The 27,101-nt window shown below is 42.9% G+C and overlaps 1 protein-coding gene across 1 annotated transcript in view; it reads left to right on the forward strand.

Annotated features, from left to right (window-relative positions):
* The window catches only part of LOC112266939 (alpha-2-macroglobulin-like), a 30,774-nt gene extending 11,962 nt beyond the window's left edge, over positions 1-18,812 (forward strand). Inside the window, exons 21-36 of the mRNA XM_042297305.1 lie at positions 177-298; positions 468-519; positions 676-759; positions 1,038-1,214; positions 1,653-1,734; positions 2,008-2,164; positions 4,207-4,281; positions 5,905-6,070; positions 6,149-6,345; positions 6,666-6,881; positions 7,089-7,207; positions 7,676-7,766; positions 7,997-8,065; positions 8,279-8,384; positions 16,795-16,836; positions 18,476-18,812. Of these exons, the coding sequence (XP_042153239.1) occupies positions 177-298; positions 468-519; positions 676-759; positions 1,038-1,214; positions 1,653-1,734; positions 2,008-2,164; positions 4,207-4,281; positions 5,905-6,070; positions 6,149-6,345; positions 6,666-6,881; positions 7,089-7,207; positions 7,676-7,766; positions 7,997-8,065; positions 8,279-8,384; positions 16,795-16,836; positions 18,476-18,498 (1,778 nt within the window). The 3' untranslated portion in view covers positions 18,499-18,812. The remainder of the gene's footprint in view (positions 1-176; positions 299-467; positions 520-675; positions 760-1,037; positions 1,215-1,652; positions 1,735-2,007; positions 2,165-4,206; positions 4,282-5,904; positions 6,071-6,148; positions 6,346-6,665; positions 6,882-7,088; positions 7,208-7,675; positions 7,767-7,996; positions 8,066-8,278; positions 8,385-16,794; positions 16,837-18,475) is intronic.
* The last annotated feature ends 8,289 nt before the right edge of the window (positions 18,813-27,101 follow it).

Here is a 27,101-nt window from a genome sequence, read left to right on the forward strand (position 1 = left end):
GGAGAAATGGAGGCAGGGAACGAGGGAAGGAATGAGGAGGGAAGGCGGGAACAGTTGAGCCAGGGTACATGAGGCTGGAGGTGGAGTGGGTGAAAGGGAGCAAGCTGATGGAGGGGCAGGTTCATGTGTGACTGGTCTAGACTGGAATGTTAATGTCTCCCTGGCCTGAACTATAGGGGAGGTGAGTGTGAAAGTGAGCGCCGAGGCATTGAAAACTGAGGAGCTCTGCGGCAACGAGGTGGCCACGGTGCCAGAGAAAGGACGTATTGACACCGTTGTGCAAACACTGCTGGTGGAGGTGAGTGTCTGTCCTGTATAGCAAGTCTACGTTTAATTAACCTTTTTAAGTGGTTATACATATAAATTCTATAATGGAATGAACTAGAGTTGTCGTCATTAGACCGTTTTATTTTAGTGCTGAAGAAAGCCAGTGGACTCTTTTCTCAATGTCACTTTCCCTCTGTCAGGCCGAGGGAACCCAGGAGACGGTCAGCCACAACGCTCTGCTCTGCCCTGCAGGTAATCTCCTGGCGTCTATCAGACATACGTTCTCATAATTACCCCGATGATTAAGTTGACGTGCATTTGTTTTGGTTTAGATGACAGATACTTTTTAATTGGTTAAAACGGTTCTCAATTCACTCAGTCTCTCGTTTACCTGTCTCGCGTCACCAGAGGGCCCAGTGGAGAAGGACATCTCTCTGAAGCTGCCTGAGGTGTTTGTGGAGGGCTCTGCCAAGGCCTCCCTCTCAGTACTGGGTGAGAATTCTCCATCTGTTTTGCTGAGTTTTCACACCTAATATATATATATATATAAGTTTTATAACATTTTCAGGATATGTTTCCATTTTGGTGCAGATTTTTCATCCCTCTTCATGACGAGGGAAGTGCAGATCTATGAACCTGCAGATCTATGATTGGGATAAGCATGGTTCATTTTAGGGTTAGGTTTAGGGATCTGCCGGTCAAATATTCATTGCCATTGACTAGAGACCTATGTTTGTTTGATTGTCTTAATTGTTGGTCTCTTTCACCAGGCGACCTGATGGGTCGGGCCATGAAGAACCTGGACAGCCTGTTGCAGATGCCCTATGGCTGTGGAGAGCAGAACATGGTGCTTTTTGCTCCCAACATCTACATCCTCAACTACCTGCAAAGCACCAGGCAGCTCACCAAGGAGATCCAGACCAGGGCCACAGGCTTCCTAGACAGTGGTGAGTGAGCTGGATCCAGTTCAGTAAGGCACAACATGTGTTGCAACGAAAACCAAGCAATTATTATCAGACATGTTCAGTCACAGCCTGCACTCCCCGTTTTACTCAATAAAAATGTAATCTCCCTACTGATCATAACCCTGGTGAAATAAACCACTATCTATTCTGAAGACTATTGCTTAACCTAATGCATAGAATGGGATATGACAAGAGAATTTGCAGTAAGCCTTGTACTTTTTAAATAATGAGCTGTGATTGAACAGGACTCTGCAAAGATCAATACTGTTTGACAGTTTGTCTGATCCTGTGTGCATCTCGCCTCTGACTAGCAACAAGCTGTTGTATATATTTGGCTCTGAACCAGTTAACGTCACCTTCCACATACAGTACAAGTCCCTAGAAGGAGTGTCTTTGTTCACTTGGCCATTTGTGTTGCAGGCTACCAGAGAGAGCTCAACTACAAGCATGACGATGGCTCCTACAGTGCCTTTGGGAAGAGCGATGAGTCTGGAAACACGTGGTAGGTTCAATTGTCCACACAGTCGTAATACCTTCTCTTAGATGATTCCTCAATTTACATTTGTTCGTTTTTTTTAAGTCATAAAAATTACATTAGATCAAAGTGGGTTGTAGTATGTAATCAAAGTAGGAATGTGATGGTCTCAAATCCATACTAGTATGTGCTATGGCAAATATAGTTGGCTTCTGCACAATACAGTATGGCTACTGTTATCTAGAGTCTATGATCCATAGTTTAGGCAAGGCTCACGACATCTGACCTGTGTCCACTCAGGCTCACCTCCTTTGTGCTGAAGTCCTTTGGAGGGGCCAAGCCCTACATCTTTGTGGACCCCACCCACATTGCCCAGGCCAAGGCCTGGTTGGCCAGTCACCAGCAGACGGATGGCTGCATCGCGTCAGTGGGGAAACTCTTCCATAACGGCATGAAGGTAAAGGGGAGTCAGACCTCAGTGGGTAATAAGAGGAGTATTATACTGCTGCCACCAAATGTGAGAAGGTGACGTTATGGGCAGAGATTCAGCAGGAGGTTCTGGTGCAAGTGTCCCCTTCTATTTAGAGTGCAATGGTGGAGTCTGCATAAAATCCTAGATGACTAACAAACAAAAGACTTGATAACAACGCATAGTCTAACATCAAATATGAGTACAGTCGTGGCCAAAAGTTTTGAGAATGACACAAATAATAAGTTTCACAAAGACTGCGGCTTCAGTGTCTTTAGATATTTTTGTCGGATGTTACTATGGAATACTGAAGTATAATTACAAGCATTTCATAAGTGTCAAAGGCTTTTATTGACAATTACATGAAGTTGATGCAAAGAGTCAATATTTGCGGTGTTGACCCTTCTTTTTCAAGACCTCTGCAATCCGCCCTGGCATGCTGTCAGTTAACTTCTGGGCCACATCCTGACTGATGGCAGCCCATTCTTGCATAATCAATGCTTGGAGTGTGTCAGAATTTGTGGGTTTTTGTTTGTCCACCCACCTCTTGAGGATTGACCACACATTATCAATGGGATTATGGTCAGGGGATTTTCTTGGACATGGATCCAAAATATCAATGTTTTGTTCCCTGAGCCACTTAGTTATCACTTTTTCCTATGGCAATGTGCTCCATCATGCTGGAAAAGGCATTGTTCATCACCAAACAGTTCCTGGATGGTTGGGAGAAGTTGCTCTCGGAGGATGTGTTGGTACCATTCTTTATTCATGGCTGTGTTCTTAGACAAAATTGTGAGTGAGCCAACTCCCTTGGCTGAGAAGCAACCCCACACATGAATGGTCTCAGGATGCTTTACTGTTGGCATGACACAGGACTGATGGTAGCGCTCACCTTGTCTTCTCCGGACAAGCTTTTTTCCAGATTCCCCAAACAATCGGAAAGGGGATTCATCGGAGAAAATGACTTTACCCCAGTCCTCAGCAGTCCAATCCCTGTACCCTTTGCATAATATCAGTCTGTCCCTGATGTTTTTCCTGGAGAGAAGTGGCTTCTTTGCTGCCCTTCTTGACACCAGGCCATCCTCCAAAAGTCTTCGCCTCACTGTGCGTGCAGATGCACTCACACCTGCCTGCTGCCATTCCTGAGCAAGCTCTGTACTGGTGGTGCCCCGATCCTGCAGCTGAATCAACTTTAGGAGACGGTCTTGGAGCTTGCTGGACTTTCTTGGGCGCCCTGAAGCTTTCTTCACGACAATTTAACCGCTCTCCTTGAAGTTCTTGATAATCCGATAAATTGTTGATTTAGGTGCAATCTTACTGGCAGCAATATCCTTGCCTGTGAAGCCCTTTTTGGGCAAAGCAATGATGACGGCACGTGTTTCCTTGCAGGTAACCATGGTTGACAGAGGAAGAACAATGATTCCAAGCACCACCCTCCTTTTGAAGCTTCCAGTCTGTTATTCAAACTCAATCAGTAGAAATGTTTTTGGGGAATTCAGTTCATTTGCATGGCAAAGAGGGACTTTGCAATTCATTGCAATTCATCTGATCACTCTTCATAACATTCTGGAGTATATGCAAATTGCCAACATACAAACTGAGTCAGCAGACTTTGTGAAAATTAATATTTGTGTCATTCTCAACTTTTGGCCATGACTGTACTTTACATACTTCATATTGCACTGACATGTACTGGTCAGGAGAACCTTAGAACCCCACGTGTGCCCCAAAGGAGCACAAAATGGCACACGCTGAGCACAACAAGAATCCCAAGCATGTTTTAGCCAGTCCCGAGAACACACCACCTCCCTAAAGGGACCTCAGTCTGACTAGTCCCGACAGCTTTTGTGCATCTCCAAAACAATACACCATTTTTTTTACCCCTTGTTCCTTATCTTTGTGCACCATTATCATGTGAATGTTTTAAACAGTGCAATGTTTTTACCTGATATCAGTTGATATCAATGTGACTTTGAAACTAACACCTTGGAGTACTGTATGAAGTTTACTGGCGTCATTTGTTGTCATAGGGAGGTGTTGGGGATCAAGTGTCACTCACTGCCTACATCACCGCTGCACTGCTGGAGCTGGATGGCAACACTTCTGTGAGTTATCACCTCTTTCATATCCAAGTATTTAAAAAAAAATCTCATTGATTAACAAGGCCACATTTGGTGCTTTTATCAAAACATGAACGGCCCTAGTGGATATTTCTGCTTAGCCGCCCAACTACTTCACACTTCTAAATAAGATGATATCACCCACAGAACACCTCACTTGCTATGTATTCGAATTTGTTAAACAACATCCCAATATACAGTTCCTTCTGGAAAAGAATTCAGACCCCTTGATTATTTCCACATTTTGTTACGTTACAGCCTTATTCTAAAATTGATTAAAAACATGTTTTAAAACCTCAGCGATCTACACACAATACACCATGACAAAGCGAAAACAGGTTTTTAGAAATGTTTGCAAATGTATTGAAAATAAAAAAACATTCTTATTTACACAAGTATTCAGATCTTTTGCAATGATATTTGAAATTGAGCTCAGGTGCATCCTGTTTCCATTGATCATCCTTGAGGTGTTTATACAAGTTGATTGGAGTCCACTTGTGGTAAATTCAATTGATTGGACTTGATTTGGAAAGGTACACACCTATCTATATAATGTCCCAAAGTTGACAGTGAATGCCAGAGCAAAAACCAAGCCATGTGGTTGAAGGAAAATTCCGTTGAGCTCCGAGACAGATTGTGTCGAGGCACAGATCTGGGGAAGGGTACCAACACATTTCTGCAGCATTGAAGGTCCCCAAGAACACAGTGGCCACCATCATTCTTAAATTGAAAAAGTTTGGAACCACCAAGACTCTTCCTAGAGCTGGCCGCCTGGCCAAACTGAGCAATCGGGGGAGAAAGGCCTTGGTCAGAGAGGTGACCAATAACCTGACGGTCAGTCTGACAGAGTTCTGGAGTTCCTCTGTGGAGATGGGAGAACCTTCCAGAAGGACAACCATCTCGGCAGCTCTCCACCAATCAGGCCTTTATGGTAGAGTGCCAGACTTCCTTAGTAAAAGGCAGAAGCCACTAAAGACCTTGAGAAACAAGAGTGAAAAAAGGCAGATAACAATCTCTATGGTGAAGCATGGTGGTGGTGGCATGCTGTGGGGGTGTTTTTTAGCAGGGACTGGGAGACTAGTCAGGATCAAGGCAAAGATGAACGAAGCAAAGTACAGAGAGGTCCTTGATGATAACCTGTTCCAGAGCGCTCAGGACCTCCGACTGTTTTGCCTCAGGAGAGGCCTGAAAATAGCTGTGCAGCAACACTCCCCAACCAACCTGACAGAGCTTGAGAGGATCTGCAGAGAAGAATGGGAGAAAATCTAAAATATATTATTGTGTGTATATATATATATATATATATATATATATAGGGATTTTGTCCAATTCTTCTCTGCAGATCCTCTCAAGCTCTGTCACTACACAGTATATACACTAGTTAATTTATTTATATTGCTAAAATTATCTGGTACTCATACCTGTATTTAAAATGTGAATAAAGGTCTTGGTTGTATTCATTAGGGAGCGCAATGGAAAACCCATGAACATTTTGCAACTGATAATGTGCATGTTTCTTATTGGTCCAGATATTACCTTCCAGTTTCAATCAGTGCTCCTCTGTTTGGTGCCTAATAAACACAATCATGTTGTATGTGGGTGTGTCAGGACCCCATGGTGGAGAAGAGTCTGATGTGTCTGAAGGCAGCAGTGTCTGACCAGCTGGAGAACACCTACACCATGGCCCTGCTATCGTACACCTTCACCCTGGCCCAAAACCAGGACATGAGGGCCAAGCTCATCACCCACCTGGACAAGATGTCTGCTACCTCCGGTATGTCTTGTCTCTTGGTGAAAATGTCTCTCTCTACCTTTCTGACTGCTGGGAAACTGACAATGAAAATTCCCACAGGTGGCAATCGTCACTGGGAGAGACCAGAGGCTTCTGGGACAAAGACTGACTCTCTGGAGGTGGAGATGACATCCTATGTGCTGCTGGCGCTGCTCTCCGGTCCCACCATGCCAGGCTTTGGGCTGGACTACTCCACTGGCATCGTCCGCTGGCTGGCCCAGCAGCAGAACCCCTACGGCGGATTCGCCTCCACACAGGTACTTTATTGGTCTGGTAGACATTTATTCACTCTAGCAACTCCTCTGCCAATAGATCCTACTGTTAGTACATGGCCAAACATGGATCACACCAAATCCTTATTTGTATATGAAATATAGTAAATTGGACATTTTTATTAAAGCTTTACAATAATTTCATAACACAACACATGGATTTCCTTGAATTGTTGTGCTTCATTTTACAATCTTCATATGTATTGCTTTATTATATTGATTCTCTCCATCCATACCCAAGCTATAGTCGACCTGGATTTGTTTTTGCAACAGTACTTTTCTTCCCACCTCGCCCCTGTCACCAGGACACAGTGGTTGCACTGCAGGCCCTGGCCAAGTACGGTGCTGCCACCTTCAGTCCAGAGGGCGCCAGTACAGTCAGTGTGAGCTCGGCCGGCGGCCTGAAGATGGAGTTTACTGTGAATCAGAACAACAGGCTGCTCTATCAGGAGGAGCAGCTGAGGGAGGTCCCTGGGGACTACAACATCAAGGCACAGGGCAAGAGCTGCGTGTTTGTGCAGGTCAGGCTCCAGTCGTTTTTCCCTTTGCTGCCTCTCAGTACTGCATGTACTGAGTATCTGGTTTGTGTTCAGTAGAGCACACTGTTGCACAAAAACTAACGTTTCAACCCTAGAATTTCAGCATTAATGGAAATGCATGTGTACTACTGTTCATTGAAATGTGTATGTTGATTTCATGCATCTCAGTAGTATCGTCTGTCTTTTCAGATCGCCATGCACTACAATATTCCCCCTCCTCCTGACTTCTCTGCTTTCAACATCTCAACAGAGACGCTTGGGAAATGTGACGGCACCAAGAAATCTCTGATCGTGTCTGTGGCTGTCAGGTACAGTGGTATTCCTTTTACCCTTCTAATAGCAGCTGAAAATAATGACTGAACCACCAGTGTGTAGATGCATTTTAAAAGTATCTTTAAAGCTGCACTGTGTAACGTTTTGGGCGACCTGACCAAATTCTTGTAGAAATATGAGTTATAGATCTGTCATCCTTATTGACAGCAAGTCTAAGAAGTGTTAGATCTGTTCTATGTGCGCTATTTTATGATTCCCATTCTTAAGTATCGTTTTTGCGTCTTTTACTTTTGGTTTTGAACAGCATAAAATAAAACCATTTTGGTTACTGAAAATATATTTCAAGGCGGTTTAGAATGTACAATTATTTTCTTGCTTGTTTGTCACAAACTTAACTTAAGCTAACTAGTAGAATTTTAGCAATCAGGAAATGGCAGAGCGATTCCTGCATATTTGCACCTTTAAGATAATATCCATCCTTCATCTGACTCTGTGACTGACAGGTACAACGGTCGGCGAGAGGAGACCAACATGGTGATCATCAATGTCAAGCTTCTCTCCGGCTTCGTCCTGGACAAGTCCTCCCTCAGGCCTGTGAGTCAATAAGAAAGAGAACCTCAGTTGAGGGGAACACCATTTAATCAGGGCCAGGAGTTTTACCAGTTTAGGGAACACTCCTGGCCCTAAGTATAATCCCCTTGAGGATTAGTTGATGTATAACATGATAATGGCGTCTGTTCTAATTGTAATGCCAGTATTTGTCCTTCGAACGTATCAGTTGAACTGTCTATGACACGATCTTATCCTGTGTTCTGTTCTTCCAGTTGAAAAATGACCCCACTGTCAAACGTGTTGACCTGGAGGAAGGACATGTCATCATCTACCTAGATGGGGTAGGAACATGAATAATGAATGTTGCATCTAAACGGGGCTGTCTTTATCGGTTACAGAACCAAGATGGATGTGGTCTCATTTGCATCTACACACTGGATTTAACTTGAACAGTAACATCAAAGTAAGACTGTAGTGGAGGTTTTACACAGTAACACTATGTGAATCTATAACATTGAACTGCAATGTCAAATGTATTATTCCTTTTCTTCCAGCTCAAGCAGAAGGAAACGAAGACGTACAGCCTGGCCATAGAGGAGGATGTGCCTGTGAGGAATCTGAAACCAGCTGTGGTGAAAGTGTATGACTACTACCAGACAAGTAAGAATTCCATCTAACACAGACAGCAAAAATGTCATCTCATGCGCAGAAACCCTTGTCTGGCAGTGAAAAAGTTAATTCAGCCTAATTTTACTGCCTTTAAAAGAAAACAATACATGGCTCATATGGCTGACTTGCCTAAACAAATGTGGTTTCTACTGACATTTGAGATGTACAAACTATGGCATAAGGGGACGACGAGCGGATAAGAGGCAATACGTCATTTCGATTAACCTCTCTAGGGTATGTGGGACGCTAACGTTCCACCTGACCAACATCCGGTGAAAGTGCAGGGCGCCAAATTCAAACAACAGAAATCTCATAATTAAAGTTCCTCAAACATACATGTATTATACACCATTTTAAAGATAAACTTGTTGTTAATCCCACCTCAGTGTCCGATTTCAAAAAGGTTTTACGACAAAAGCGTACAATGCGATTATGTTAGGTCAGTACCTAATTACAAAAAAAACACAACCATTTTTCCAGCCAAAGAGAGGAGTCACATAAAAGCAGAAATAGAGATCAAATTAATCACTAACCTTTGATGATCTTCATCAGATGGCACTCATAGGACTTCATGTTACACAATACATGTGTGTTTTGTTCGATAAAGTTAATTTTTATATCCAAAAATCTGTTTACATTGGCGCGTTATGTTTTGCCTCCACAAAACATCCTGGGAAAGTGCAGAGAGCTATGTCAATTTACAGAAATACTCATCATAAATGTTGATGAAAATACAACTGTTATGCATGGAATTAAATATATACTTCTCCTTAATGCAACTGCTGTGTCAGATTTCAAAAAGCTTTACGGAAAAAGCACACCATGGAATAATCTGAGTACAGCGCTCAGACCAAAACAAGCAATACAGGTACCCGCCATGTTATGGAGTCAACCAAAGTCAGAAATAGCATTATAAATATTCACTTACCTTTGATCTTCATCAGAATGCACTCCCAGGAATCCCAGTCCCACAATAAATGTTAGGTTTGTTCGATGAAGTCCATTTATGTTCAAATACCTCCTTTTTGTTCGCATTTAGTACAGTAATCCAAATGCGCAGGCACTATGTCCAGACAAAGTCAAAAAAGTTATATTACAGTTCGTAGAAACATGTCAAACAATGTATATAATCAATCTTTAGGGTGTTTTTATCATACATCTTCAATAATGTTTCAACCGGAGAATTCCTTTGTCATTAGAAATGAAAGGGAATAGAGCTAACTCTCACGGGTGCACGCCTGACTGAGCACATGGCCTTCTGGCAGACCCATGACTCAATCAGCTCTCATTCTCTCCCACTTCACAGTAGAAGCCTGAAACAAGATTCTAAAGACTGTTGTGATCTAGTGGAAGCCTTAGGAAGTGCAACATGACCAATATCCCACTGTATCTTCAATAGGGACTGAGTTGAAAAACGACCAACCTCAGATTTCCCACTTCCTGGTTGGATTTTTTCCCAGGTTTTTGCCTGCTATATGAGTTCTGTTATACTCACAGACATCATTCAAACAGTTTTAGAAACTTCAGGGTGTTTTCTATCCAAATGTTTTCAATACTAATAATATGCATATCCTAGCATCTGGGCCTGAGTAGCAGGCAGTTTACTCTGAGCACGCTTTTCATCCGGACGTGAAAATACTGCCCCCTACCCCAAAGAAGTTAAGACATTAATGAGCGAGCTAGGACGGACGTAGTCAATATAACTATTTGTTCAGCACTTTTGAAATGTACAGCGACATAATTCAGAACATGGGCTTTCTGAAGGTATTCTCCCTGTACACCAAGTCAGAACCGTAGGATAAGTAAAAGGGGCAAATAAGCAGACAATGAAAGCTCTTACAATATTCAATGACTACATTTCTCTAAACAGGCTATAGGCTACATGTGCCTAAATTATGAGGGGTAAGGGACCAAATTATTAGGGTGAGGCACATGGGCTAATACTAGCTTACTACAGAACATACACTTAGTATTACTTAATTAGCTACAGTATATGTATCTCCCTGGCATATTACATAATTTATGCAGCAGCATACAATACATTTTTCGACTTACCTTATTGTGCTCACTTGAACAGGAAGGTGGTGCAGCAGGCCATCGTGGGGAAATTTCGTCATCAAAGTCTGGCATTCTATGGATTTCAAATCACATTATATTTGTCACATGCGCCGAATACAACAGGTATTAGACCTTACAGCTGAAAACTGTTTTGATTAAAGAAGCAATAAAACTGCCCTTTAGACTAGTTGAGTATCTGGAGCATCATCAGTTGTGGGTTCGATTACAGGCTCAAAATGGCCAGAAACAAAGACCTTTCTTCTTAAACGCGTCGTTCTATTCTTGTTCTGAGAAATGAGGGCTTTTCCATGCAAGAAACTGAAGATCTCGTACAACGCTGTGTACTACTCCCTTCACAGAACAGCACAAACTGGCCCTAACCAGAATAAAAAGCCCCCCCCCCGGCCATACCCACCCCTAACCCGGACGAAGCTGGGCCAATTGTGCACTGCCCTATGGGACTCTCGGTCACGGCCGGTTGTGACACAGCCTGGGATCAAACCCCAGGATGTAGTTACGCCACAACCTTAGACCGCTGCGCTGTTCGGGAGCCCTCAACAACACAATTAAATAAACGAAGAGAAATTTAATAGCAACAATAAGGAGGCTATATACAGTGGATACCAGTACCGTGTCAATGTGCGGGGGTACAGGTTAGTCAAGGTAATTGAGGTAATATGTACATGTAGGTAGGGGTAAGGTGACTATGCATTAATAATAAACAGCAAGTAGCAGCAGCGTAAAAAAGGGGGGGGTGGGGTTTCAATGCAAATAGTCTGGTTAGCCATTTGATTAGTTGTTCAGCAGTCTTATGACTTGGGGGTAGAAGCTGTTAAGAAGCCTTTTGAACCTAGACTTCGCGCTCCAATACCGCTGGCCGTACGGGGTCAATTTTTAGGGCCTGACACCACCTAGTATAGAGGTCCTAGATGGCAGGAAGCTTGGCCCTAGTGATGCACTGGGCCATACGCACTACCCTCTGTAGCGCCTTGCGGTCGGAGGCCGAACAGTTGCCATAGCAGGTGACCAGTCAGGATTCTCTCGATGGTGCAGCTGTAGAACTTTTTGAGGATCTGAGGACCCATGCCAAATCTTTTCAGTCTCCTGAGGGGGAATATGCATTGTCATGCCCTCTTCACTCTTCATGTCTTGGTGTGTTTGGACCATGATGGTTTGTTGGTGATGTGGACACCAAGGAACTTGACGCTCTCAACCTGCTCCACTAAAGCCCAGTCGATGAGAATGGGGGCGTGCTTGGCCCTCCTTTTCCTGTAATCCACGGTCATCTCCTTTGTCTTGACCATGTTGAGGGAGAGGTTGTTGTCCTTGCATCTCTCTATAAGCCTACCACTGTTGTGTCACCAGCAAACTTAATGTTGGGAGTTGTGCTTGGCCACTCAGTCATGGGTGAACAGGGAGTACAGGAGGGGACTAAGCACGCACCCCTGAGGGGCCCCTGTGTTGAGGATCAGTGTGGCAGATGTTATTACCTACCCTTACCACCTGGGGCGGCCCATCTGGAAGTCCAGGATCCAGTCGCAAAGGGAGGTGTTTAGTCCCAGGGTCCTTAGCTCGGTGATGAGCTTTGAGGACACTATGGTGTTGAATGCTGAACTGTGGTCAATGAATAGCATTCTCACGTAGGTATTCCTTTTGTCCAGGTGGGCAGAGTGCAATCGAGATTGTGGCGGTATGCAAATTGGAGTGGGTCTAGGGTTTCTGGGATAATGATATGAGCCATGACCAGCCTTTCAAAGCACTTCATGGCTACGGATGTGAGTGCTACGGATCGGTAGTCATTTAGGCAGGTTACCTTGGTGTTCCTTGGCACAGGGACTATGGTGGTCTGCTTGAAACATTTTGTTATTACAGACTTGGTCAGGGACAGGTTGAACAAGAAACTTGCCAGTTGGTCAGCGCATGCTAGGAGCACACATCCTGGTAATCCGTCTGGCCCTGCGGCCTTGTGAATGTTGACCTGTTTCAAGGTCTTACTCACATCGGGACGACTGTGTGATTATGCTCTCCATAGCCGAACAGCTGGTGCTCTCATGCATGCTTCTTTGTTGCTTGCCTCGAAGCGCGCATAGAAGTCATTTAGCTCGTCTGTAGGCTCCTACCTCTGGGCAGCTCATGGCTGGGCTTTCCTTTGTAGTCTGTAATAATTTGCATGCCCAACCACATCAGATGAGCGTCGGAGCCAGTGTAGTAGGATTCAATCTTAGTCCTATATTGATGCTTTGCCTGTTTAATGGTTTGTCGGAGGGCATAGCATGATTTCTTATAAGCATCCAGTTTGGAGTCCAGCTTCTTGAAGCGGCAACTCTACCCTTTAGCTCAGTGCGGATGTTCCCTGTGATCCATGGCTTCTGGTTGGGATATTGTCACGAGAATTTTCAATTTCAATAATGATAATTAAACATTCATTCAACCTTTGTCCAATTATTTGGCAAATTATTCTAACAGGTATGTACGTACGGTCACTGTGGGGACGACGTCATCGATGCACTTTTTGATGAAGGGCTTTCAAGACAGCTGGGAACTCAACAACAAAAAAACAAGGTCCAATCATGATGTCAGTGATCTACAGGAAACTGAAAAGCTCTAGAAAGAGGCCGAGTTACAACCTGGAATTCTGAGTTAGATGACCGTTCAAAATGTATTTTCCCAGTCTGAGCTTGTTTTTTTTCAGAGTTTCAGAGTTCCCAGTTGTCTTGAAGTGATGTTGGATTGAAAGCATGGCCAATGTTGAATGGCCAATGTTGACCCTTAAATCCAGACTTGGAGCACACACCCAATCCACTGATAAGCAGGCTAGTGATTGCTTTGCAGAGCTTGCAGTTAGCTACTGATTCCTTCCAAACCACTTATTGTTGAATTTGCGATTTTCCAACTTGCGTAATATTTATGGCCAATGATCACCAGTGTTTGATCTATCATTTCTCTTCATAATTTATCTTCATATGACAATGATGGAAAAGGATTTGCCAGTAGATTGTTGACTTGATTCATGATGATGATGACTGCTAGCTTGCTAGCTGAGATTCTGAAATGACGATGTTCACATGATCAGTCCAATTAAAGCTACGGTAGATATAACGTGATTTGACGTCATTTTATTTCTGTCCAATGACCTTGAGCCTTCTTGGATAGGCACTTCTAATGCAACTCTATTGCAGCATCCAAAGGGCTTGAATTTTTTAGCTCTACCCGTACATTTTGCAGTGACATAGTATCCCCATGAGTGACAGAACACTGAGCCAATCACGGCGTAATTGGAGAACATTACCAACCCCCTACGCTCCGTATTTTCCTCTGGCTGCCCCATCACCACAGAAAGCACTGGGCTAGTCTGAAACACCTGCATTACTCAAAGAAAAAAAGAGACCATGTTTGTATACAGCTTTATTAACTCATCGATTATAAAAATTGTACATTGTTTGCAAACTGATATGTGACACGTATTAATGGCAAAATAACATGCAAAACACGCACAAAAATATCATGCCAAATGTATTCACAAATATAAATCACTTTCCACAAATGTAAATCGCTATCCACAAATGCAATTCGCAATACACAAACACCTTTAGATTTGTATTTGTAAATCGATATATTGATTATATATATTTTTTTATAACTGCAGATATGCAGATCATTTCCAAGGGCCTTAAGTAAAATGGCTGCCATAAAGATTTGGAGACATATGCGCAAACATAACAGATATGGCAAACCTGCAACTCCATATTTGGAAGCACTTAGGTCACCTACCTGACTTTTGGCAGGGATTTGATGACAAGAAAAAGACAGTTCGATTGCGTAGAAAAGTTCTCACACATAGAAAGAAGTTATTACGCATAGAAAGCGATTTGTAGGGTGATTTCTATACATCGCTGGCAGCCTCGTTCGGCCATGTTGATGCCTGCCTTTCAAGGCTGCAGAAATTATAGTATGGTAACCATAATATGCTAACCATATGTGTAATCACAGAATGTCCAACGTAAATAATCGAAACCCTAGATTACTCTATATTTGCAACGCTATTGTAGTGTACACCTGTTCATCGCCCAAATAGTTGAATTAGCTGGCAAGTGTGATATCCTTCACATTTAGTGGTGCTATGTCATACATTGTAAGTGATTATAATCCATTCGCTGTCTCAAGTTGCACAGACGATGAGCATGAAAGAGACATAGGTATTCCTGAAGCCTCTAAATGTTTCCCCAGGAGAGGCATGCAAAGGGGAGGTGTAGGATATGGGATCAGACTTTGTAACAGTATTGCTTCCGTTCCTCTCCTCGCCCCAACCTGGGCTTGAACCAGGGACCCTCTGCACACATCGACAATAGTCACCCTCGAAGCATCATTACCCATCGCTCCACAAAAGCCACAGCCCTTGCAGAGCACGGGAAACAACAACTTCAAGGTATCAGAGCGAGTGACGTCACCGGTTTGAAACGCTATTAGCGTGTACCGCTAACTAGCTAGCCATTTCACACCGGTTACACTCACCTCCTTTTCCGCAGCAACCAGTGATCCGAGTCAACAGCATCAATGGGATCAACCTTTTTTTCTACGACTACAAATCACTTTCTATGCCTGAGAACGTTTTGTCTCTATGGCAGTCATTTTACTTAAGGCCCTTGGAAATGACCTGCAGTTCTAAAAAAAAATCTAATGCAATATATCGATTTACAAATACAAATCAAAAGGTGTTTGTTTGTGGATAGTGAATTGCATTTGTGGATAGTGATTTACTGCCCAGTGAAATCCATAGATTAGGGCCTAATTCATTTATTTGAATTGACTGATTTCCTTATGAACTGTAACTCAGTCAAATCTTGGAAATTGTTGCATCTTGTATTTATATTTTTGCTCAGTGTTTGGTGGCACTGCCATACCTGTCTGGGATACAGTACCAGTCAAAATTTTGGACACCTACGCATTCAAGTTTTTTTTCATTATTTTAACTATTTTCTACATTGTAGAATAATAGTGAAGACATCAAAACTGTGAAATAACACATATGGAGTCATGTAGCAACCAAAAAGGTTTTGAACAAATCCAAATATATTTTAGAATCTCTCAAGTATCCACCCTTTGCCTTGATGACAGCTTTGCACAGTCTTGGCATTCTCTCAACCAGCTTCACCTGGAATGCTTTTCCAACAGTCTTGAAGGAGTTCCCACATATGCTGAGCACATGTTGGCTGCTTTTCCTTCACTCTGCGGTCCAACCCATCCCAAACCATTTTAATTGGGTTGAGGTTGGATGATTGTGGAGGCCAGGTCATCTGATGCAGCACTCCATCACTCTCCTTCTTGGTCAAATAGCCCTTACACAGCCTAGAGGTGTGTTGGGTCATTCATGTTGAAAAACAAATGATAGTCCCACTAAGCACAAACTAGATGGGATGGCGTATCTCTGCAGAATGCTGTGGTAGCCAAGCTGGTTAAGTGTGCCTTGAATTCTAAATAAATCACCAACAGTGTCACCAGCAAAGCACCCCCACACCAACACATCTCTTCCTTCATGCTTCACAGTGAGAACCACACATGCAGAGATCATCAGTTCACCTATTCTGCATCTCACAAAGACAGCGGTTGGAACCAAAAATCTAATTTGGACTCATCAGACCAAAGGACAGATTTCCACCGATCTAATGTCCATTGTTCATGTTTCTTGGCCCAATCAAGTATTTCTTTAAATTTTCCACATTGACTGACCTTCATGTCTTAAAGTAATGATGGACTGTCATTTCTCTTTGCTTATTTGAGATGTTCTTGCCATAATATGGACTTAGCCCTATTTGGTAAAATACCATCTTCTGTATACCAACCCTACCTTGTCACAACACAACTGATTGGCTCAAATGCAAGAAGGAGAGCAATTCCACAAAATAACTTTTAACAAGGCACATCTATTAATTGAAATGCATTCCAGGTGACTACCTCATGAAGCTGGTTGAGAGAATGCCAGGCATGTGCAAAGCTGTCATCAAGGCAAAGGGTGGCTACTTTGAAGAATCTCAAATATAACATGTTTTGATTTTGTTTAACACTTTGTTTTGGTTACTAAATTGTTCCATATTTCATAGTTTTGATGTCTTCACTGTTATTCCGCAATGTAAAAAAATTAAGAAACCTTTGAATGAGTAGGTGTGTCCAAACTTTTGCCTGGTACTGTCCATAACTCTAGTTCCCTGAAGAAGGAAATGAGACATCACCAGTATGGGCCCATTGGTTCACCATTGAAGTGGGAATTTAATGACGTTGACTGACAGGGAAGTAGTTATCATTAGAATGGAACTGACCTCTGCATTCTCCTCTTTTCTGTTCTCAGGTGATGAAGCTGTGAGTGAATACAGCTCCCCGTGTGCAGAGAGTAAGTACATAACAACCTTTCTATAACCAAACCTACATTTCTCATACTCATGCTTAAATGACAGGAATGAAGATGCAGGGCCTGCCCTAGCCTTTTGAGTGCCCTAAGTGAGATTTGCACCTCCCAGGAAAAACATTTAGTGGCCCCCCTCTCTTGACGGAGGAGATAAATATATTTGTTGTAAAGCTAATTATCTGCAATTCTATACGTTTGTCATGGGGAGTAAAGAAAATGTTGCATTTCTAAAGCAAACTTTTGGCAATTCTACAGATTTTGCCATGGTTCAGAGAGAAGTTTAGCAACTTTATATCAAATTCCATGCAATTCTACAGTATAAAATGTGTAGTTTTACAGTTAATTTCCTACAATTCTTCCCATTTTGTCATGGGATTGAGAGAAGTTTTTATGTTTTTCAAGCTAATGTCCTGCAATTCTACACATTTTGTCATGTTAATGATATGAGAGTGACTAACAAAATCAGCGGGGTGGCAGATAGCCTAGCGGTTAAGATCATTGGGCTGAGGGGCCTCATGAGTGGCGCAGTGGTGTGGTAAGGCACTACATCGCAGTGCTTGAGGCAGGGTTCAGATCGGGGTTCAATCCCGTGACCGGGAGGCCTATGAAGCGGCGCACAATTGGCCTAGCATTATCCGGGTTAGGGGAGGGTTTGGTCGGCTGGGATTTCCTTGTCCACCTTGCGCTCACGTGACTCCTTGTGGTGGGCCGGGCACCTGCAAGTTGACCCCGGTCACCAGCTGGATGGTGTTTCCTCTGACACATTGGTGCGGCTGGCTTCCGGGTTAAGCGAGCAGTGTGTCAAGAAGCAGAGTGGCTTGGCAGGGTCGTGTTTTGGAGGACGCATGGCTCTCGACCTTCGCCTCTCCCGAGTCTGGAGGGGAGTTGCCGCGATGGGTCAAGACTGTCAAGACTGTAATTACCAATGGATATTATGAAATTGAGGAGAAACTAGTAAACGTACTACAAAAAAATTGCTGGTTCAAGTCCCAAAGCCAATTAGGTGAAAAATCTGTTGGTGCCCTTGATCAAGTGGACGGTTACTTTAATTGGGCACATCCAGAGCGACTCCAATCTAAGAATTGTGAGCTGACATGGCTGATTGAGTGATGGACATAACAAGAGAAACTGCTGATCCACAACAAAATTTCGAAACTGCACCTTGTGTATTCTACAATTATAACACACAACACATGGGAAACTGTGGAGAAAAAAAACGTGTGAAAAACCCAGCAGCGTTGCAGTTCTTGACACACACCGGTGCACCTGGCATCCATTACCATACCCCGTTCCAAGGCACTTTCATTTTTTGTCTTGTTTATTAAACTTCTGAATGGCACACATACACAATCCATGTCTCAAGGCTTAAAAATAAAAAACGTACCTGTCTCCTCCCCTTCATTTGAAGTGGATTTAACAAGTGACATCAATAAGGGATCATAGCTTTCACCTGGTCAGTCTGTCATGGAAAGAGCAGGTGTTCTTAATGTTTTATATACTCAATATATATTAATATTATTTGGTCGGGAGCCGGCCCTGTGAAGATTGATGTTCATTGTTTTATATGGAGTAAAATCCTAGGCCAAGCAGGGAATGTTCTATTGATGATTTTACATTTTCACAGGTGACGAAGTCAATGAAGTGTGACAGACAGTGGACCTGGACCCGACCAAGTGCTTTCATGTGAAGGAAGTCATGTGGGTTTTTTTAGGCAGAGCTCATAGAACCTCTCCATTTATTTGGTTTGATGCTTGTAGTTCCTGGTAACACATTGACCAACTCATGATCTGTTTTTAATATTGTAAGTGAACAAAAACATTTTAATACATGGGCGTAGATGGGCCGTAGGATTTTACCTTTTTAACTCCTTTTTTTATTTTGTTAATTTGATTTGTGCTAACACATGTCACAACCTGCTGTTGTAACCCTAAACCTGCTATTAAAGTTGTGAGACATTTCAATGTTTCTACTGCGATGATGAAAATGCATACGACTGCATCTACTGAAAATGAAATGTTTTAATGAAACTATGGCCATGTTGAGTCTACAGTGGTTTGAATCTGACAAAATCTCTATAATCCATACATTAAACACTGAGGTTTACATGTTCAAAATCACAGCGTAGTCTTCTCTAAAAAAGATATTCAGATGGTGAGTATAAATGTTGTTGTGATCGTGGAGCCTATCTGAATACTTTACAATGATGATGTCAAGCTACCTGATCATTTGATGTTCTATTAAAACTGAAATGTACCCTGAATCCGAAAGTGCATAGGATGTAGTGGGGGCTGGAACTTGATTTGAAATTCAGGGGAGGTTACTGTTCACATGCACTTGTGTATTGCTGTTAACAGTATGAGAATTCAACAACAAAGATTGTAGACCAGCACGATTCTGCTCAGTTAACAGACGAGGAGTATTATGACATCTCAAGGCACAGAGTGATTTATTACATATCCAGTACTGTTGTCTGTGGTGTCATTATGTAGTCTCTACACTCTTAGCAAAAAGGGTTCTTCGGCTGTCCCCGTAGGAGAACCCTTTTTGGTTCCAGCTTAGAACCCTTTCTGGTTCCATGTAGAACCATCAGTGAAAAGTGTTCTACCTGGAACCCAAAACGGTTATTCAAAGGGTTCTCCTATGGGCATTCAGCATAATTGCTGGAACTGTGCCAGAAAGGAGAATGTGTCTAGAATATACCAGAGCCAGCACAGTACAGTACAGTGCCACCCCCCCCTTGGCTCCAATGACCATTCTCCTCAGCCACGGCAGTGAAGGCACAGCCAGTTCAACCGGGGGCGGTAAGCCACGGAAAGAACGTGCTTCAATAGCGTACTGTGTTGCCATTCTAGACCAGGGTTTCCCAATCTCGGGCCTCGGGACCCAAAGGGGTGCACGTTTTGTTTTTTTGCCCTAGCACTACACAGCTGATTCAAATGATCAACTAATCATCAAGCTTTGTAGTGCTAGGTCAAAAAGCGCACCCTTTTGGGTCCCGAGGACGGAGATTGGGAAGTGCTGTTTAAGACTGACACAGAGTAGGCTGCATATGGAGGTTCTATCTAAGGATTGGTGGAGTTCTGTTTAGCACTATGACTACTTTGATAGGCTTGAATATTGGGTTGTTTGGGTAAACTCCATTGTGATTCATGCAAATGTGGTTGTCGTAGGAAAAGTAATAGTACTATCAAAAATGTTTTTTTCCAAGCATCCTAGAGAAAGTCAGCCTAAAGTTTTGGTCGGGTGTTGTTGGGGGTTGTTTTGGTCTCAGTAACTTTAAAAACTGTTGCGTCAGAGGTTCCAGTGGAAGGCGAATAATAATGACTGGAAAAGTACAGGTAACTGCCGAAATAATGAAACACTTGAGTAAGTGAGGGATACAAAGTACACTGCTCAAAAAAATAAAGGGAACACTAAAATAACACATCCTAGATCTGAATGAAATATTCTTATTAAAAACTTTTTTCTTTACATAGTTGAATGTGCTGACAACAAAATCACACACAAATGATCAATGGAAATCACATTTATCAACCCATGGAGGTCTGGATTTGGAGTCACACTCAAAATTAAAGTGGAAAACCACATTACAGGCTGATCCAACTTCGATGTAATGTCCTTAAAACAAGTCAAAATGATAATTTTGTGTGGCCTCCATGTGCCTGTATGACCTCCCTACAACGCCTGGGCATGTTCCTTATGAGGTGGTGGATGGTCTCCTGAGGGATCTCCTCCCAGTTCTGGACTAAAGCATCCGCCAACTCCTGGACAGTCTGTGGTGCAACGTGGCGTTGGTGGATGGAGCGAGACATGATGTCCCAGATGTGCTCAATTGGATTCAGGTCTGGGGAACGGGCGGGCCAGTCCATAGCATCAATGCCCTCCTCTTGCAGGAACTGCTGACACACTCCAGCCACATGAGGTCTAGCATTGTCTTGCATTAGGAGGAACCCAGGGCCAACCGCACCAGCATATGGTCTCACAAGGGGTCTGAGGATCTCATCTCGGTACCTAATGGCAGTCAGGCTACCTCTGGCGAGCACATGGAGGGCTGTGCGGCCCCCCAAAGAAATGCCACACCATGACTGACCCACCGCCAAACCGGTCATGCTGGAGGATGTTGCAGGCAGCAGAACGTTCTCCACGGCGTCTCCAGACTCTGTCACGTCTGTCATGTGCTCAGTGTGAACCTGCTTTCATCTGTGAAGAGCACAGGGCGCCAGTGGCGAATTTGCCAATCTTGGTGTTCTCTGGCAAATGCCAAACGTCCTGCACGGTGTTGAGCTGTAAGCACAACCCCCACCTGTGGACGTCGGGCCCTCATACCACCCTCATGGAGTCTGTTTCTGACCGTTTGAGCAGACACATGCACATTTGTGGCCTGCTGGAGGTCATTTTGCAGGGCTCTGGCAGTGCTCCTCCTGCTCCTCCTTGCACAAAGGCAAAGGTAGCGGTCCTGCTGCTGGGTTGTTGCCCTCCTATGGCCTCCTCCATGTCTCCTGATGTACTGGCCTGTCTCCTGGTAGCGCCTCCATGCTCTGGACACTACGCTGACAGACACAGCAAACCTTCTTGACACAGCTCGCATTGATGTTCCATCCTGGATGAGCTGCACTACCTGAGCCACTTGTGTGGGTTGTAGACTCCGTCTCATGCTACCACTAGAGTGAAAGCACCGCCAGCATTCAAAAGTGACCAAAACATCAGCCAGGAAGCATAGGAACTGAGAAGTGGTCTGTGGTCACCACCTGCAGAACCACTCCTTTATTGGGGGTGTCTTGCTAATTGCCTATAATTTCCACCTGTTGTCTATTCCATTTGCACAACAGCATGTGAAATTGATTGTCAATCAGTGTTGCTTCCTAAGTGGACAGTTTGATTTCTCAGAAGTGTGATTGACTTGGAGTTACATTGTGTTGTTTAAGTGTTCCCTTTATTTTTTTGAGCAGTGTATATTGAAAGCAGGTGCTTCCACACAGGTGTGATTCCTTAGTTAATTAAGCAATTAACAACCCATCATACTTAGGATTATGTATAAATTGCTGGGCTGGCCTTGATTTTGGCTACCATGGCAAAGCCCCCATATGATGTTTAGTTTATTAATTTGACCATTTAAAAAAAACAAAAAAAACATAAAACTTGAAAAAGCCATACATGAGTAAAATCATCATGGATAACACTAAGTCTGGGGCTTCATTTCTGTTGTGGTCCTCTTGAAACAAAGAATAAGAACATTATCATTGTAGTTACATCATAGGGGTCATTCATATGGACACAGAAGACATCAAACAGTTTTTTACTTTATTTTTAAAGCTGCCCAGAGAAGATGTAATTTTATGGGCAGAGGCAACTCATTCCAGTCTGAGGCTCCAGTAAACTAAAAAGTGCCTTTCCCAGCATTACTCCTGAATCTGTATAACCACACATTAGCAACACCTGATCTGGTACTGTGGTTTTGTGTATCCCTAACATGGGGAAAGTAATCAGTTAGATATCTGGGTGCAGGACCATAAATACTCCTGTAAACCAAACCCAGTCTAATCTGGGACACCCTAGCCTCAACAGGCAGCCTGTTGAGTTTCACCTTCAATACTACCCTGATCAGCTTATTATGGGCTATCTGGAGCTTCCCCTTAAGCCTAGATAAGCCCCCAAACCAGGAATTACTAGCGTCGTCAAAATGGCATTGAAGGAGGGCAGTGGCTAGTGCTTTCATGGAGTCCTTATCAAGCAGCTTGGACTTTCTAGACAAAAGCTTAGTCCTGGCATTAACCTTCCCTTGCACTTAGAGACCCTGCTCACACCTCCCAAGCTTCCATCAAGGAAGCATCCCAGGTTGCTAACAGGTTTTAGTTGTCAGCACCTCACCCCCTAACTCCACTCTGATTTCAGAGGAGCTACTCAATTTAGGTCGGGCTCCAAAAATAATTGCCTCAGTTTTACCTAAGTGCAGAGATAGCTTATTATCGCCATGCCATTTGCTAGTAAGCTCTGAGATAAGTATGCTCTCCAACAGTTTTACTTTTGTGAGACACAAGAAGTGGAGTCATTCACATAAAGGAAAAGATGGCAAGAACAAGCATCTTTCATATCATTAATATACAGTAAAAAAACAGGAGAGGCCCAAGCACGCTCCCCTGCGGAACGCCACAACTCATTGGTTTTGCCTGAGACAGTGAACCATTAACCTCTACTACTTGCTCACTACCTGATAAATAGGACTTTACCCAACCTAGAGGGATACTGCTTAACCCCAGTGCCTCCAGTTTGGAGATTAGGAGACAGTGGTTAACTGTATCAAAGGCCTTTTGTGGGTCAAGCAGTACCATTCCACAGAGATTTCCCTCAATCTCTTTCCTGATGAGGTCAGTGAATTAATGTAGACACAGTGGTGGAAAAAGTAATCAACTGTCATACTTGAGTAAAAGTAAAGATACCTTAATAGAAAATGACTCAAGTAAAGGTGAAAGTCACCAAGTAAAATACTACTTGAGTAAAAGTCTAAAAGTATCTGGTGTTAAATATACTTAAGTTCAATGGTGTAAAAAGTACTCAAACTTGAGTAAAAGTAAAAGTTGTACATTAAATTCCTTATTTTAAACATTGTTGGATGTCCTTAAGTATCTGGCTCCAAAAGTAAAAGTATGAAACATAGGAGCTGTAAATCCAAAAAGCAAAACAGCCAGCCCTTTTATTTGGTTTGAGCTTTTCTGAAAGGTAGTCTTACAGATGCAAGAATAGCTCAGATACAAAAAAAACAACAACTGGATTCTCAAATAGGCAGCACTTCAAAATACATCTCTTACAGACAAAATAGAATTATGCCTTAATGAAGGAATATAGCCAGTAAACGCAAGCACTTACAATCAGACACTTTGCTTTAGAAAAAATAGAATCCTATACTTAAAAAAATAAACAATTCTGTACATGTTTAGAACTGCACACAACCTCACTGTAGGAATATGAGGACATCACCACTGATGGAACTGTATTAGAAATCGGTGTGTTAGATCATACCTTTGTAACAAGGACACCTATAAATCAAATCAATCAAGTTTATTTGTTACGTGTGCCGAATACAACAGTGAAATGCTTACTTACAGGCTCTAACCAACAGTGCAAAAAAGGTATTAGGTGAACAATAGGTAAGTAAAGAAATAAAACAGTAAAAATACAGTGAAAAATAACAGTAGCGAGGCTATATACAGTAGCGAGGCTATAACAGTAGCGAGGCTACATACAGGCACTGTTTAGTCGGGCTGATTGAGGTAGTATGTACATGTAGATATGGTTAAAGTGACTATGCATATATGATGAACAGAGAGTAGCAGTAGCGTAAAAGGGGGTGGTGGGTGGTGGAACACAATGCACATAGCCCGGTTAGCCAATGTGGAGGCACTGGTTGGTCGAGCCAATTGAGGTAGTATGTACATGAATGTATAGTTAAAGTGACTATGCATATATGATAAACAGAGAGTAGCAGCAGCGTTAAAGAGGGTTTGGGGGGGCACACAATGCAAATAGTTCGGGTAGCCATTTGATTACCTGTTCAGGAGTCTTATGGCTTGGGGGTAAAACTTGTGAATTTTAAACATAAATTAACAAAACGCATTAGGCAGTCGTGTCCTTGGGCTTGCTAGCGTTAAGCTGTCATTACTTGAAGTTGAAGAATTTACGGTTCATCTTCAGGAAAAGCTGGTTTTCAAAGTTTCTGGAATCCAGCCTTGCTCTCCTGGGGCTGAAAACAAGTACTGCAATGCTGGACAGCCTTTCACAGGCAGCTGATGTAGGTAAGGGTGTGTTTAACCTCAGAGACAGCTTACAGACTGCCGGGAAGGACTTGAGCAACTCCATATGATCCGCTGAACAGGCCAGGTGTCCGTCCATCTGTTTGGAGCTTTCTTGTGCTTGAGACGTTTTCATGGCAGAGAAGAAGTCCTCATCAGATGAACTGGTTCCATCACCTAGCTGCAGCAAGGGTTCTTCCAGGTGGTCCTTGATGTAATCCATTCCTGAAATATAAAGAAGACGACAATAGAAATCATGCAGTTAAGAGCCTACATTAATCCATCCCCATCCCCTATCTATATAAACCAAGCAACAGGGGTAAATAGGCTACACGTTGGACTGAACCACAAAGTCAGGATTGTACTTTAAATGGGTGTTTCTCAAATCTATGAAGTGTCAAAATGTACACTATACACAGTTGTTTATGAATAATAAAATACTATTAATCTACCACATGTTGTCTTACCCATTCTGGTGGTGGCGTCATCCTTTGTCCGCATTGTTTTGAATTTGGGGAGAAGGATTGCAGCGGCTATCAGCTCAGGGCCGTGAAACGTGGCTGAAGCGCTTCTTCAGTCTCAGTTGTAGCACATCCACCAGAGGCTTACAGTACTTCAGGGACAACTTGATTCGGTCAATTTTTGTAATGAGCAGGTTGGTAGTTGCAAGTAGCCACCCCATCTGGACATTGGTTTCAGCCTGCAGGATGTTGATGGCCTTTGCGGCTGGGCTCATGATGGCAGCATACACCGTGAGGAAGGTGAGTTTAGCTGGATTGAACCTATGAAAAAAAATATATATAATAATACTGTGTTTCCTAACCCTATACAAAGGGGACCACTAACCATTTCACCTGATTCAACTACAGTAATCAATGGCTGGATGAGTAGTTGACTAAATGGATCAATGTTAGTGTATGGCTACAACATGTGAAACAGATATAAGTCCCCAAGCAAAGGGTCAGGAAACTGCAACAGATTTAAACATTCAAGAACTTAAATGATGACAAAATCATACATAATCCTTACTTACATTGGAACCTCGAAGTCTGTGCAGAGAACTCTGACGGCCGCATCTCCTTTGTCTTTGACGATCCTCAGGAGTCTTTCTACAGCCATGAACCAGGAGTTCCACCTTGTACTGTAGCATTCGGGCACAGCAGCTACAAGCATCTTCAAACGTTTCAGGTGCAAGTGTGGATCTTACTCATTTGTTCCAAAGTGCTTGGGGCTTGACACTTGCCAAATGTTGAACGGGACACTTTCTTTTTTCTTTTTTTTCTGAATGTTGCTTTCAGGGCATTGACTGTAGATACTTAGTTGAGTCTGTGGCAAGCACAGCGCTGGTGCATCGGCAGCTGGTACTCAAAACCATCATCTTCATTCAGGATCATTGCCACATCAACAAACTCCACTTCTTCACTCTCCTCTTGTTCCTCTTCGCAATCTTCCTGTCCTGGCTGAGCTGCTTCACCACCCACTGCTTCCACTGTCTCGTTGTTTTTCATTGTTTCATCAAAAACATGGAAAGCATTCAAGAAGTTAGAGCCGTTGTCTGTTGTTGTTCTCACAATCTTAACCATGATTTCAAACTCAGAATGGATGTTATTTAGGGCACCTGCCAACACATCAAAGGTGTGCGATCCTGTCAACCGTTTACAGGCCAGGGCTGCAGAGCATCTGTTGAAACTGTCAGGGTCTATACAGTGGGCAGTAACACTAATGAAGCTCTGTCTTAAGTTAAAAACAAATGGATAACATACGATCATAAATTCCTTTTTGGAGGCAGGCCACTCGATTTCGTCTCTGCGTTATATTGGCATCGAACATGTCACCCTCCCTAGGAGAGGGGGTGACCTTGATCATTTATTGTTAAAACGAGAGGCTGCCTGGATCTTTAACTTAAAGACCCTTGCTCCCTTCGGTCTCAACGTAGACTCTGATGCCATTCTTGTGATTATTGTGACTTTGCCATTGTAATTGTTTGTAAGCTTGTGTAGTCTAAAATTAATTTATGATCGTATGCTATCCATTTGTTTTTTGTATGTTCTTTGTACGCCATTTTAATATTTGAGAATTAACCAATGATATTAGGCCACTCTTGGCCATGATTACAGACACCTGTGTGTCTTTTGACACTATATAAACGAGTCATCCCGCAGTGTTTGTGATTATACCCCGATGAAGAGAGCTTGGCTGTCGAAACGTTGGATATTACATTTTTGCATCTGAGCTCCTTCAGTGTACGGCTCTTCTTAATTTTCTAATGTTCTACTCTGCTAGCCAGCACCTCACCTAAATAGGTGTGCGTTTCTTTTTCTTCTAGATTGTACATGCTTTCTCTGAAATAAGAAAAGGAAAAGAGAAAAACAGTTACTAGATAACTACCATCACCAAATACTTAAGGTATAGGATCCTAATTTTAAAGCTATAAACAACATTAGTTAAGTGACAGTTAGTGAC

Source organism: Oncorhynchus tshawytscha, linkage group LG14 (genome assembly GCF_018296145.1).
Source record: "Oncorhynchus tshawytscha isolate Ot180627B linkage group LG14, Otsh_v2.0, whole genome shotgun sequence".
Taxonomy (NCBI): domain Eukaryota; kingdom Metazoa; phylum Chordata; class Actinopteri; order Salmoniformes; family Salmonidae; genus Oncorhynchus; species Oncorhynchus tshawytscha.